The sequence below is a fragment of the Eurosta solidaginis genome, chromosome 5 (assembly GCF_040869045.1).
Source record: "Eurosta solidaginis isolate ZX-2024a chromosome 5, ASM4086904v1, whole genome shotgun sequence".
Lineage (NCBI taxonomy): Eukaryota > Metazoa > Arthropoda > Insecta > Diptera > Tephritidae > Eurosta > Eurosta solidaginis.
In genome coordinates this window covers 215,466,503-215,480,421 of record NC_090323.1, presented here as the reverse complement: position 1 = coordinate 215,480,421, position 13,919 = coordinate 215,466,503, and the positions used below count along the sequence as shown (strand labels likewise).

Below are 13,919 nucleotides of genomic sequence, written 5' to 3'. Positions count from 1 at the left end.
TAAAACTGTAAATATATATCTAAAAAAATTAGGGAGTAACATACACTTAATACATACATAAAAATGGTTCAGTGAAAGAGCGCAATGTCCTGGTAAACAATATGAACATATTTTCTTAGAGCCGTTTTCACCATCTTCAGTAAAGTCAAGTTTTAACTGGAGCAAATAAATCTGTCAGATGCTTAATTAGAAATATTTATTCTTACAAGCACAGGGTGACCAACTCCTGTTTAAATCAATAATTGTGTATATTTTGTATAACAAATCGGACAAACATTTTGCAAATGCAAAAAAACCAGCCAAACAGCTGACTTTTTATACACTTTTTTCTTGCACTAAACTTAGCCGCCAAGCTTTACTAACGGCTTAAGAGCACTAAAGTGTCAGTTAATTGCAAATAAAGTCAGCTAGTTATTTGGGTTTCGTGTATTCACAAAAGATATTTTCGATTAGTTCTAAAAAGGTATTTAATAATTTGCGAAAATATTTGAAAAACGTGACGCCATGAAGGATAAGGCGATAGCTGTTTCGATCATATAAATTTGATAATCTCTTCAATGCCTTTTCTCCCGGGAGCAGGATTCGAATCCGCACTCCTAAGATGCTTGAACTATTAAAAACGCGTTCAGCCACGTCATGCCTTAGTTGTTGCAAACTTATCCCAAATATTTACAAATATCAAGTAAACTCCGAATTGATCACTCTGTTTTGGTCTAAATAGAAATATCAATTCTAACCTATGCGGAGATATATTCACTTGTTTATAAGTTATCGAAATTTGCGTGTTATTCATGCTTTCTAAAGCGCCAAATACACGACACGAACATTTGCGCGAACATTCCCGTTATGTCATGTTTCTGCGACCTTTTCTGTCGTGTATGGTGGTGTTTGCCAGTTCGCGCAAATGTTCGCCAAAAATCAAAATATTTAAATTTTTGGCGAACATTTGCGCGAACTGTTCGTGCGTGTATGGCGAAATAGCTCATAATCGTAATAATTTCTGAACGGAACAGACGTGCGCGGAAAAGTAAAATGGACAATACAAAATTTCTGAGTGAATTTAATGAAATGCATAAATCTTTGCCACCATTGTGGCAAGTAAAAAGCAAAGATTATTGTAATAGAATTAAAAAGAATAATGATTATGCGACTTTAATCGAAAAATTAAAAGACGTAGATCCTGATGCCACAAACGATACAGTTATAAAAAAAATAAGTAGTTTGGGGCGCAATTGCTGTCAAAAATTTTAAGTCTTCAAAGCTATTGCCACTAGCTAGAAAGCGCAAAGTTAAAGCAAGGCGGTGATGAGGGGGAATCGCTTCTCTCATTATTGTATCCCGTTTCGTTATGAGTGGAAAAATTTTTTGTAAAAGTTGGTCAAATGTTGCCTAGCTCATACGAACGTAATTTTTAAAATCATTTTGTGACGTGAATTCCAGTCCTTTAATAAGCTCACTTTGTCCAAGAACTGCTCGTTGTTTAAACCATTCTTTGCACCAAATTCTTTTTTTGCGATCTTCTCTCTTTTTTTTACGCTTAATTGCCACAGCGAGCAATATTGCTGCAGCACAATTGTTGTCCGTATTCATCGCTGTCTGAAAGAGAACTAATGTTCGGCCAAAAGTTCGTATGGTGTATGGCCAAAGCTGCGAACAAGATTGCTGAATGTTCGCGGAAATGTTCGTGTCGTGTATTTGGCGCTTAAAGCTTCGCGTCTCAGTTAATTGCAGAGAAAAATGGTGAAAAAAAGAGAGCTGTTTGGCTAGTTTTCGTGTATTCGCAAAAACCTGTTCCGATTTGTTATACAAAATATACACAATTATTGATTTAACCGGGAGTTGGTCACCCTGTGTTTGTAAAATTGAAAATTTCAAATTAAGCTATCTGATACATTTCTATTCTACAAGATTAACATTATTTTGAGAAAAATACGGTATAATTGATTACAAAGTTGCACCATTGCAGGATTTGTTTAAAAAAACGACATATTAGAGACTGGTTTGATAACTTATCAGACAGATTACAAACATCGAAAACAGGGTGTTCTAACCAAAAAAAAAAGTTCAGCCATCTTTCCGCCGTTTACTGATATAGTTCATCGAATCGCTAATAGGACAGGGCGATCTTTCACTCTAATGCTAAAACCAAAAAAGAAAGTAGTACTGCAAGCTGCTATTTTATGTATTTGCAATCTGCTGTTAATATTGGAAAAAAATGTTTCTTAATTGCAAATTCAGAAAATGCGTATAAATACATCGAACAAAATTTCTGCTTAAAAACACAAATACCATAACGATAAAGCTATATTTTACCAATAGCACACACGCTAACACAAACGCAATGTATAAACATGTAGGCACCTACAAAAGTACTAATCTTATATCCGGCTTACACTTGTAAAAATATTTTTTACTTAAAAACACAACAAAATTTTGAGTGCCTTCAGCAGCTATGTAATTCTGCGTTATCTATCGCCTCTACTATCGGCTTTTGTACAAATAGCAAGCCAAATAAATTGGATCTACTGCAATGTACGTATTGTACATAGTTAATACAACAAAGTGTTTAAATGAAATCAAAGCAAATGCTTAATTGTAAATATGCAATACAATAAGTGCAAGGATAATATCACATGCATTAGCACTTGCGTATAGCGTACTACATTTAAATTTATTTGTATGTATATGGTATAAATATTAGTGTATACTTACTTTAATGTTAAGCGTTTACAAAAGTATTAGTTTTTTTTTTTTTGATAGTATTATATAGTCTAAGTGAGACACGTATTTAAATTTGTGATAGTGTATTGCCAAATTCATTGTTGCTCTAATAAATTTCAGCCGAATACCTTGAACTGAGTTATATCCCCTTTTTCTTACAAGGCTTGCATAGAACTATTTTACTGCTACCAGCAATGATTTTGATTATCTTGCATAGTTTTTCCCCATTTGCATTACCTAAACCTTCTACTGTGTGAACTTATGCAAGATGCACCTGAGGCGTAGCTTCATAGACACATTTTTTAATGATTAGTTGATTGTAAAGTGCTCCAAAATAGAAATATAATTTTGTATTTTGTAGCGAAGCCTGAAACTAGATTCGCGTGCAGATATTGAGGCGTAGAGGAATCCTAGCTGCATTACATATCTTGTACCTATGACTCTAGGCCTCGTGTGAATCTTACTTTAGAAGCAATGGTGTTAAAACCAGGGCTACAAACCGCCTCCAGAATCGAAGCGCTGCGGTTCAGTGGTTCGAACCACTCAGGAAAAACTTGAACCGGTTCGCGGCTACCTCTGAACCGCCGGACCGGTTCGGTTCAAGTGGTTCAAACGTTTAATACTAAGTTTTGATAGTATACAAAATTTGAAATTCGTCACTTGGGATTTGTGTGCAACTAACCATCGATATGTACCTACTAAGCATACAAATAAAATACAGTTATTGAGATCAAATACATGTATGTATTTATCTATAAAACTTATCAAAACTGTTTATTGATTATTATAAAATGTATGGAACGAAAATGGTAGAATGCGCGACTGTACCCATAGGGAGTATATTCTTTAGTAGTCGTATTTTTAAGAGAAGAAAAACGATTCAATTAGCTACTTTCAATATACATATAAAATATACATATTAAATTTTAAGTGCGAGATTACTACACAAACTAAAAGATATTCATGAAAATGTAAATGTCTTCTTTGCTTTTCTTAGGCACGTTAGCTTATAAGTGTTGATATACGGTTATGTGAAAGATAATATGGTCTCCCTTTAAAATGGCATACTTCCCACATTATGTTTATTTATTAGTTTTAATAATTCCAATTTAAAATATCGTTCTAATCATAACACAAACTATATATATATATATGTACATTGCAATGCTTCCATAAAGTTCCCAACTCTTAATCAAACTTTAATCTGTTTTCCAGACTTATTTCTGAATATCCAGTTTTGTAGCATATATAACTGTATTGTAATAATGTGCACGTTTCTACAGAGTGTTCGCTTTTTTTTCCATACATCGCATGAACAAAATTTGTTTTTCTATGGAAGATGTGGGCAACACCCTCGGGGAAATTTTTTTTTTAAAATTAACGGTAATACTCAACTACTTGAAACTTGCACACTATTACACTACAATTAAATGAGCTTCAACACTGCACTTCAAGAAATTTTCTAAAAACTGTTGATAAAAAGTTTCGAAAATTGATAAATTGTTTTTGTTTTTATCGGTATATCGATAAATGATTCGATTCGAGTTCAAGGCCAGAACAATATTTTTTTTTTTTAATGATAATTATTATTATTTTTTAATTTTTCTAAATTTTAAAAATTGTATTTTGTTTACGGAATAGTAAGTAGAAAATTTTTCAGACAACCTTCCATAGCTGCGCAGATAGATCCATTTCAAAGGGTGCTAAGCCTTCATCATCTGTACGCTTTAGGCACGCTGCGCTAACCATTTAGCTATACAGCGGTGCTTTGTTTGACTGACAAATTGCTACTTCTATGCCTTCTTACCAGCTATATTTATTCAGTGTTGCGCAATCTGTTGCAAATAACTGATAATACTGGATTTATTTATTGTAAATTACTTTTTTGATATTCCCAAATGCTCATGGTGTATTCACAATTGTTTTTGTTTTTATGGGCCTGTTGACAAATTGCTACTTCTATTCCTTCTAAATAAACCACGAGCACTTGGGAATGTCAAACAAAGTAATCTACAATAACCAAATCCAGCATTATCAGTGATTTACAATAGATGGCGCAACACTGAATAAATATAGCTGGTAAGAATGAATAGAAGGAGTAATTTGTCAGTCAAACAAACCACCGATGTACAGCTAAATGGTTAAAGCAGCTTACCTAAAGCGTACTGATGATGAAGGCTTAGCACCCTTTGAAATGGATCTATCTGCGCAGCTATGGCAGGTTGTCTGAAAAATTGTCTACTTACTATTCCATAAACAAAACACAATTTTTCAAATGTAGAAAAATTAAAAAATAACAATAATTATCATTAGAAAAAAATTGTTGTTCTGGCCTTGAGCTCGAATCGAACCTTGGAAAATTGATAAAAATTTTATTAATTTAACTTTAAAATTTTTATAATTATACATATGTATGTGGTTTGTGTTATAAGGGCCAATTAATGCTGACTTACAACCATAAAACCATAACCAGATAAAACAGCTGATCGAACCTACCTTTTGGAAATCAACGTAATCGATTAATGGTGCCGTACCATAAGCTAACGTCATAACCATACCATAGCCAACCAATTAGTTTTTGGTTTCTCGCCATTTCCATAACCTAAAAATATTTGTGCTGGTGAATTTAATAACTTTTTGTAGATTTTATTCATTGTTTTGTTTACGCTATGACTAAGAGACTTATTTTTTGTGGACTATGTTTGTAATTTTTTGCGTTTTCTTCATTTTTATGAAATTTTCACGATTTTTAGGTTAAGGCACCATTAATCGATCACATTGGAGATGGTTATAGATATGGGTATGGTTACGAGTATGGCGTTAGGGTTAAGGAAGTTTAATTGGCCCTATAGTTCGGATTATGTTATAAGTGAAAAAATGTTATAAATGAAAAACGAAAAAGCTCTTACATATACAAAGTTGTTATGCACAGGATTCGAACTCATTTTGCAAATTTATTTATTTTTTCACAAGCGTTTGAACACAGGCGCGAACAGTAGACGCTATTACTTTCAAAAGTGACGACTCACAGAGTTGCTATCGAGGAAAATGTATGCAATTTTAGCTTAAAGTTGTATTTTCAAGCAAACCGAACTATTTTTTTGGGTGGTTTTCGGTTCGGATATTGGAGTTAAGAAAAAAAAAAAACGGCTCGGTTTGTGGTTCGGTTCAAAGGCCCAAAATAGGGGGTGGTTCAGTTCATGAACCGGTTCGGTTCGAACCGGTTTTCAGCCCTGGTTAAAACAATTGAAATACCACATAGCTTATTGACATTAGTTATACCTTAAACAAAACTGCCCGACAGACACCAATACATCAAAATCAATTATAACGATGTGGTGGAGTAAGCAGGTTAAGCAAATTGATGTAGTTTAAAAATATTAAAAAAAAAAACACGTAAATATGGTGCCGTTTTAGTATCTAAAATCCACTTAGATATTTTATTTTGATAGCACCGTAGCACAGAGGTTCGTGTCTCCGCTATTAAGCACAACTCGTTTTGTAGCGAGTTATTTAATTTCTGCCGCGAGTCTTCAGTAATTACCGCTAGATGGGTCTAGCAATCCTTTGCGCGCCTACCCAGAGGTTACAAACAGGCATACATACAAGTTAAGCTAATATAACCGTGTTAAAAACATACGCTTACGTACGTCTTCTATATTAACTACAGCTTCAGCCATATATTGGAATTTCCGACTTGTTGTGGCCCATGTCCTTGTCTAGCCTTTTTATACCTTTCATGAATATGAAATGGTATATTAACTTTGGTCCGATGTTTGTAACGTTGAGAAATATAGAAGATAAACTCACCATTAAGTATACCGAATTGATCAGAGCGATGAACTGAGTTGATATAGCCATGTCCGTCTGTCCGTCCGTCTGTCCGCCCGTCTGTCCGTCCGCCTGTCTGTTTGAAAGCAAACTAGTCCCTCAAATTTTGAGATATCTCAATGAAATTTGGCACATAGATGTATTTTTGTATTATATTGGATATACGTCGGACCCGGTAGGATCGGACCACTATAACATATATCTCCCATACAACCAATCGTTCAGATAAGACAATTTTGGTCATTCCTGCCGCAATTTAGAAAGTATAAACGTGAAACTCGGTGATATATATTCTAATATATCATAGAAGATATCCTGAAAAAATCACTTTGATAGGAGCTATATATAGTTATACCCCATACAACCGATCGTTCAGATAGAAATATTTTTAGCCATTTCTCCCTTAATTTCCAATATAAAAACGTTAATTTTGGTGATGTTTATTCTAATATATCATAGAATATTTCCTGTAAAAATCATTCGGATCAGAGCTATATATAATAAATATCCCATGCAACCGATCGTTCAGATAAGGGGATTTTTTGCCATTTTTTTATATTTATCTTAAAATAGTTTAGGTATGTACATCTGTTCACTATATATTTCTTATCTTATATAGCGCATTATTTGGAGATTACGAATGGGATAAGATTATTGTTCAGCCCCATGTATGAAAGGTACGAAGTCTTCGGCACATCCGAAGACAGTCCCGTCTTTACTTGTTTCTATATTATTTTCTGAATTTTTCGGCCTTTTCATATACATATATAAACTGCAATTTCTGCTGAAGTAAAACTCGCACATTTCATTGGCAAATTGTTACTAAAGTTAGTTGATTTATTTTTTTTGCTATGATAATAAGGTATTTTGGCAATAAAAAAGTTACCAACTTATTATGATGTTTGCAAGACAATGAAACTATACGTATCCAACCGACAAAAAAAAAATAATAGCGCATGGTTGCAATGAGAATCACCGGAATTGTGAGTTAAAAAAAAAAAAAAAATAAATCAAACCTAAACCAAAAAGTTAAGTCTGAAAAAATTTGTAAAAAGAAACAATTAAGCATCGTTTTCACCACCTGCTAATTCCATGCATTCATGTGTATAGAATAAAAATAATCAGAGATTAGATACTGTACATTGGTTCGCTGTATACCAACTTCAAGTTAACTTGTAGCTAAAATATTTTCCCCGTAGCATGTTTGAATAGTAACTGTATTCAAATCTTCACGACAATCGAACTATAAAAATCAATGAGTTGCAAGCTTAAGTTAATCCAAATTCTCGTAACATATAATTTAAACATAAAAATCTTCTAGACTTGTGTCACTAATTTTGCCTCAGTATAAGACCGAATTCTATGATAATCTTAAAGTTATCTACACTCAAAAAAAAAAAAAAACCCTAAAAACGAAGAAAATAAGGAAAAGCATTATATGAAAAAATAAGGAAAAATGTATATGACATTTCGCAATAGATATCATCTTAAAAATTAAAAAAATTCAACTATTTATTCCCTTTCGTATTGGAATAATTTTCTTTAAAATTACAAAATTGCATTAAAAAAAAACATTAATTACATTGTGTAACTGTGTCAGTCGCGTATTTCTAGTTGAAGTGGTCAACTTTACAGTTAAGTGCTCTTATTCACTGAGCTATCTGCTACATACAAATATTTTTTCACAAAATGGCGCATGCACTCCACCTCTTTTGATCTCTGTAGAACACTGGAGCGTGCAGCTAAAATATACCAACATCTAAATCTGCTAACTTGTTTGTTCTGTGCCATTATTTTTTTCACTGTCAATTTAAGTTTTTCTAGTAAATCCCCTCAAATCAAATTTTCGCTAATATCAAAATTGTGGACATATACGGTCCAAGAGAATTATTTTTAGAAATATATACCAATTTGGATTGAGCAGTACTATTTAATAGTGACACAAACAAAAACCAATCCTTGAAAGGTCTGTGCACAGTAACCACAATCAAAATTAATTGTTTTTTAAATTTTCGAAAAGAAATCATACCCTTAAAATTTTTTAAAATAAAATGATAATCATTCCCAAAGTGCCACAGGTGATCCCAAAATCTTACTGAACTGGGGCCGTATGTACTAAATTTTAGATTGAATTCTCTTTGCCATCACCTTGTGTAGATTCGCCTTGGTGCAAATAAATTTTAAGTTTAAAACTCATGATAAATTTTCTGAATTAAATAATAAGAACGGAATTAAATGTATCTCACAGGTTTTAGTTATGTTATTTAGGCGCAAGTTTAGGTTTCAGTACTTAATAAGCTCTATAATAAATATACTAAGCTACGTATTTTTTCACATATAAAACCAAGCGTCATTCTTTATATGTATATAAATATGTATAGTGTTTCGTAATCTATATATGAACTTTTAAATAGACTCACCAATTTGTTCTTTGTTTGTATATATTTTTTCAATCTTTACGACCACAAATACAAAAAACAAAAAAAAAAAACATTTACTTAAACTTCATGCCGAAAAAATTATTTAATGACTGAAACTTAAAATTTATTAAACCAACAAATTCAAAAATTTTATTAAAAATTTACTTAAATCTTCGTATAATCAACGAAAAATGCATAAACAACAAAAAATTTCTGAACAACCAAATACTTTTGTCATATTCGAAATAACAACTTAAAAATTTGCACACATGACGCTTACTGAACATCTAATTAATACTTAAAAAAATAATAATTTTTTTTTTTGCATTTTTCAATGTTTAAATGCAAACTTCAAATTTTAAATTTAAACACTCGTTCACCATTCGTCTCATATATATTATGCGTACGCCATTGACAAAAACAACACAATGGACACTAAAAAAAAAAAAATAAAAAAAAAAAACAGTCGGCTATACAATGCGTGACATTCGTTATAAGTGGAATGAAGGTCCAAACTCGGTTGGTGTTTCGAGTGAGGTATCTCTGCCCCAATTTAAGGTCTTGGGTCATCGTCAAAGGGCTATGGAAATCAGTCTTACAACAGGTACCTGTAGACGGATACCGAATTTTCATTTATTCCAGCCGTTTTATTATATATTTTTTTTTGATTATAGTTATATATATTCAAATTCAGTTTATGTTTTTCAAATCGTACATCTTTTTGTTTCTTGTATTACATATTTTCTTTATACCGTTAGACTCGATGACTTGAAATATACAAATTAGTTTTAGTACTTTTTTCGTGTCGATTGCAATAATTTATTAAAATTTATTGGCAAAATTGAATTGAACAAAAATTTAAATACACATTAAAAAATTTAAGGATGAAATAAAAAAAACACCAAATTGTTTATATAAAATATTATAAATTTGTTGTTTATTTTTCAAAATTTGTTTGTAAGCATTAAAAATCAATCAGCAGTGAAGTACTTATTTGTTATGTAACAGCATTAATCCTTTTCATCTGCGAGTGTAAACAAATGCAGTCAACAAGATTTTTTTTTTTTTTTTTTTTGTAATAAATCACTTTCACTTTCGTATAATCGAAATGATAAAGCACATATTATTTGAAGGATAGGTAAAATATTGATATATTTAAAAAAATGTTATTCGATGTTGGGACAATATTATTATACATAAATATGTATTTAGGTATTTAAAAATATATCGATGATTTGGTTAATGTTTTGGTATAATTTTAACTGGGCTAATGTTTTCTTTGATACTTATCTAATTTTTGAGCATTTGTCCTAATGCGCGTTTTGCTGTATTTGACAGCTTATTCAGAGAGTCTAATTGTAATTTTTTAACATATAAACAAATTAAATCTGACATCATTAGCGTAATATCACGTTAGAGAAGAAACGTAAAGTAGCATTAAAACCGGTGTTGTACTAGAGAGTTTCGTACAGCTCCAAAATACTACTCTGCGTTCACTTATGTGTCGTCTGAGCGCAGCGGTAGGGATTCAGTAAAGCAAGCAATCAATCAAATTTAGCTTGTACCTCAAGCAGTAAACATGTCATGCGTGTATTCTATGCTCAAACATTCTGTATGTATACACATACTAATGCAAAAAAAAGTTGTGTATATATTTGACGCTCTGTGGGCGTAGTGCACAAGTGTTTTAGAGAAACATTCAGCAGTTTTTAAGAAGTTTTAAGCAATAATTTTGTTTAAACAAATATATATTTTTTTTTTCAAATATGTTGTACGTGCAATATCTGATTTGTTTGCAAGATTTTTGATGTAAGCTATATTTTTTAATGTTTTTAAAAAGTAGTAAAAGCCTCCTTGAATAAGTTGTATACCATTGCCGAAACGCGTTCTGCATGGCCAAAAGCTTATAAAAAGCTCAAATTTGTGTTCGAAAATTCAAAATTTTTTGCAGTATTAAGTGTTATGAAAAAAAAAAAAATTGTTGGCATAACATTTTATTCACGCTTATAATGTTCAGATTCTGTTTTTTTTTTTTGTTCTTATGGATTTTTTTTTTCAAAAACGGAAGCAAATCATTTTAACATAACGAAGCCTAACAGCAATTTTAGTGTAAACAAAAAAAAAAAAAAAAAAAACATTTGCCAACCCCGAATCCCAGCATTCGTTAACGCTTTAAGGCCAAAACTTTGCAACATTTAATACCATATGGGCTCAAAGAATAACAGCCTAAGTCATACTTTTCTACGTGCATGATCCTGTTTTATATATTTTTGACGATGGAGTATACAAAAATTGAGATAATCTCTATATGCTTCTTTGGAATCTTCCACTCTTGAAAATGTTCTGTAAAATTTCATTTTGATTCGTTGCACTAAAATTGCCGTTCTGGCTAGTTGAACTGAAGGAAGTGATAAATATCTTAGAATTTTTTTTAATACTTAGAGCAGCCCTAAATATTGGAAAATAATACTAAAACAATATATATATGTATACATATATTTTTTTGTTTTCAAGTAATTTGCGTGTAAAGAGCAAAAACTTCAAATTGTTTCGAACTTTAAATTCTTAAAAGGCTCAATCAAATAGCTTCTGAACTAGATATTTCTTCAGGTGTACGCGCACATACTACACGTTATCATATATTAATTTGTAATATTGTAAATTTGTCATCATTCGAAAATAGGATCTCATCAAATTTTCAAACATTTCAAAAAAAAAAAAACTACCTTATCCGACAAGGTGCCCTCACGAAGGCTTCTTCTCACAGTTTATGGCGTGACCCAGAGCTCCCTCCTCAATTCTATTGCTGGCTTACCGCAACTCAAATAAAACAAAAGAGATTGAGTGTGGTAGCCCAGCTGGAAAGTGGAAACCAACCGTAACTTTTTCAACAATATTGCATTCGATATTTTGAGGTGGGCAATTATGTGTTATAAAAACTGGCTAACACCAAAAAAGAAAATAAATAACCCGTGTATGTATCAATAAATTTCAACTAAATATTAATAGCGTAATAAAATGGTAATATGCTTGAAAACAGATTTCAATATATCACATTAAACGTTGCGCATGAATCTCATAAGAACTATTTTAAGAAATGCAAAGAATAATGTACCATAAATAACCTGAATTTGGTGTCCTGAAAATTTTGTTAGCATAACAGAAATATTCTTCAATGATTTTTTCTTCAATAGTTATTTGAAACGCTTCAATATATAGTAATTTAATTTACTTAGCTATCTATAGCATTTAAGTTTATATTATTTATATAATTTTATATTTAATATTTATTAAAACTTCTGCAATATACTCAAGTATGTAAATGTAAAGGAGAGGCAACACCAACGACCGGTTAAAAACAACTTTATGTACTTCATGAAATCGACATACATACATATTAATATATAAACCAATTTATATAAATTTTATACCTAAATATGCTAAAATCTACAGGTATTAAAAATTTTTAATCTTCAATATATTAATCATTTTCCATACATAAAATTATATATTATCTGCATTTAATTAGCGATACATGCTCAAATTGCTTTATATAATTGTTCTTGTAATTGATATTAAAGCAAAATTGCAAAGTTTACAAACGGCGATGATTACTAGGACATGTTTCTGAATTTAACTTCTTCCTCAGCTAGCGTCTCGGGAGCTGAGTATTGAACTCGAAATCTCCAACATTCATACATTATACTAGTGTAAAGGTAGATGCCTTTAATCTTCAGCGCGCCTATAATTAGAATCCACACAATAAGGATTAAAAAACATTTAGAAGTAGTATGTACCTAAATAGTGAATAAGGGAATAGCGACAAAAAAAAGGCAATACTTAGAGACCTATTGCAAAGCGAACAACGGCCGTTTGTAAATTACATTACATATATAATCGGATTAATATAAAAAGTTTAGAAAAATGGAGAAAATTAGATAATTCAAAAACGAATGCCGTAAGGCTAATGAAATTTGATAAGTGAATTAATTTTATGACGTAAAACATAAATTCCAAAAAATTTTGAATATGAGCGTGGCACCGCCCCTTTTATGACTAAGCAATTTCAATTTTTGGCGGCCACCGTGGTGTGATGGTAGCGTGCTCCGCCTACCAGACCGTATGCCCTGGGTTCACAGCCCGGGTAAAGCAACATCAAAATTTTAGAAATAAGGTTTTTCAATTAGAAGAAAATTTTTCTAAGCGGGGTCGCCCCTCGGTAGTATTTGGCAAGCGCTCCGGGTGTATTTCTGCCATGAAAAGCTCTCAGTGATAACTCATCTGCCTTGCAGATGCCGTTCGGAATCGGCATAAAACATGTAGGTCCCGTCCGGCCGATTTGTAGGGAAAATCAATAGGAGCACGACGCAAATTGGAAGAGAAGCTCGGCCTTAGATCTCTTCGGAGGTTATCGCGCCTTACATTTAATTTTAATAAATAATAAAAAATAAATTTACAAAAAAATTTTAAAAGGACACTTTTTTTAAATGGGCGGTGCCACGTGTTATATAGAAAAGTAATTTAGCTGAAATGAATTATAGAATTGAAGCTCACGCTGAGTATATAATGATCGGTTACTCCCAAACTTAGACACCCTTACTTGTTAAATTTAAAAATTATATATCATGTTCAAGTAATTTATTGATTGTGAATACGCATATATTTTCTTTGCAAAATTTTTCATTTAAATATATTCAAAATCAATTTTGGTATGTATTATCACTCAATACATTACAATTATTTTATTACTCACAATAATACAATTTTAGTGTCGATTTCATGAAGTTGCAGAATTTTCATTTAAATATTTAATTTTTGTAGAATAGCATATGCCAATATCAATATGCACTTACATATAAATTGTAGCAATATTATATAGAATTAATTGAAATACTTTTTCATTTCAATTTTATTATAAATTTTTTAATTGACCCAGCATAGAACATG

The 13,919-nt window shown here is 31.5% G+C and overlaps 1 protein-coding gene across 24 annotated transcripts in view; it reads left to right on the top strand.

The window, feature by feature from the left end:
- Rdl (Resistant to dieldrin) overlaps positions 1-13,919 on the top strand; it is a 210,632-nt gene that overhangs the window by 160,557 nt on the left and 36,156 nt on the right. For 20 of the 24 annotated variants that reach the window (XM_067788157.1, XM_067788153.1, XM_067788171.1 and 17 more), the window contains one exon: positions 9,439-9,576. The exons of the other annotated variants lie outside the window; for them this stretch is intronic. In XM_067788157.1, the coding sequence (XP_067644258.1) occupies positions 9,439-9,576 (138 nt within the window). The remainder of the gene's footprint in view (positions 1-9,438; positions 9,577-13,919) is intronic. 24 annotated transcript variants of the gene reach the window in all.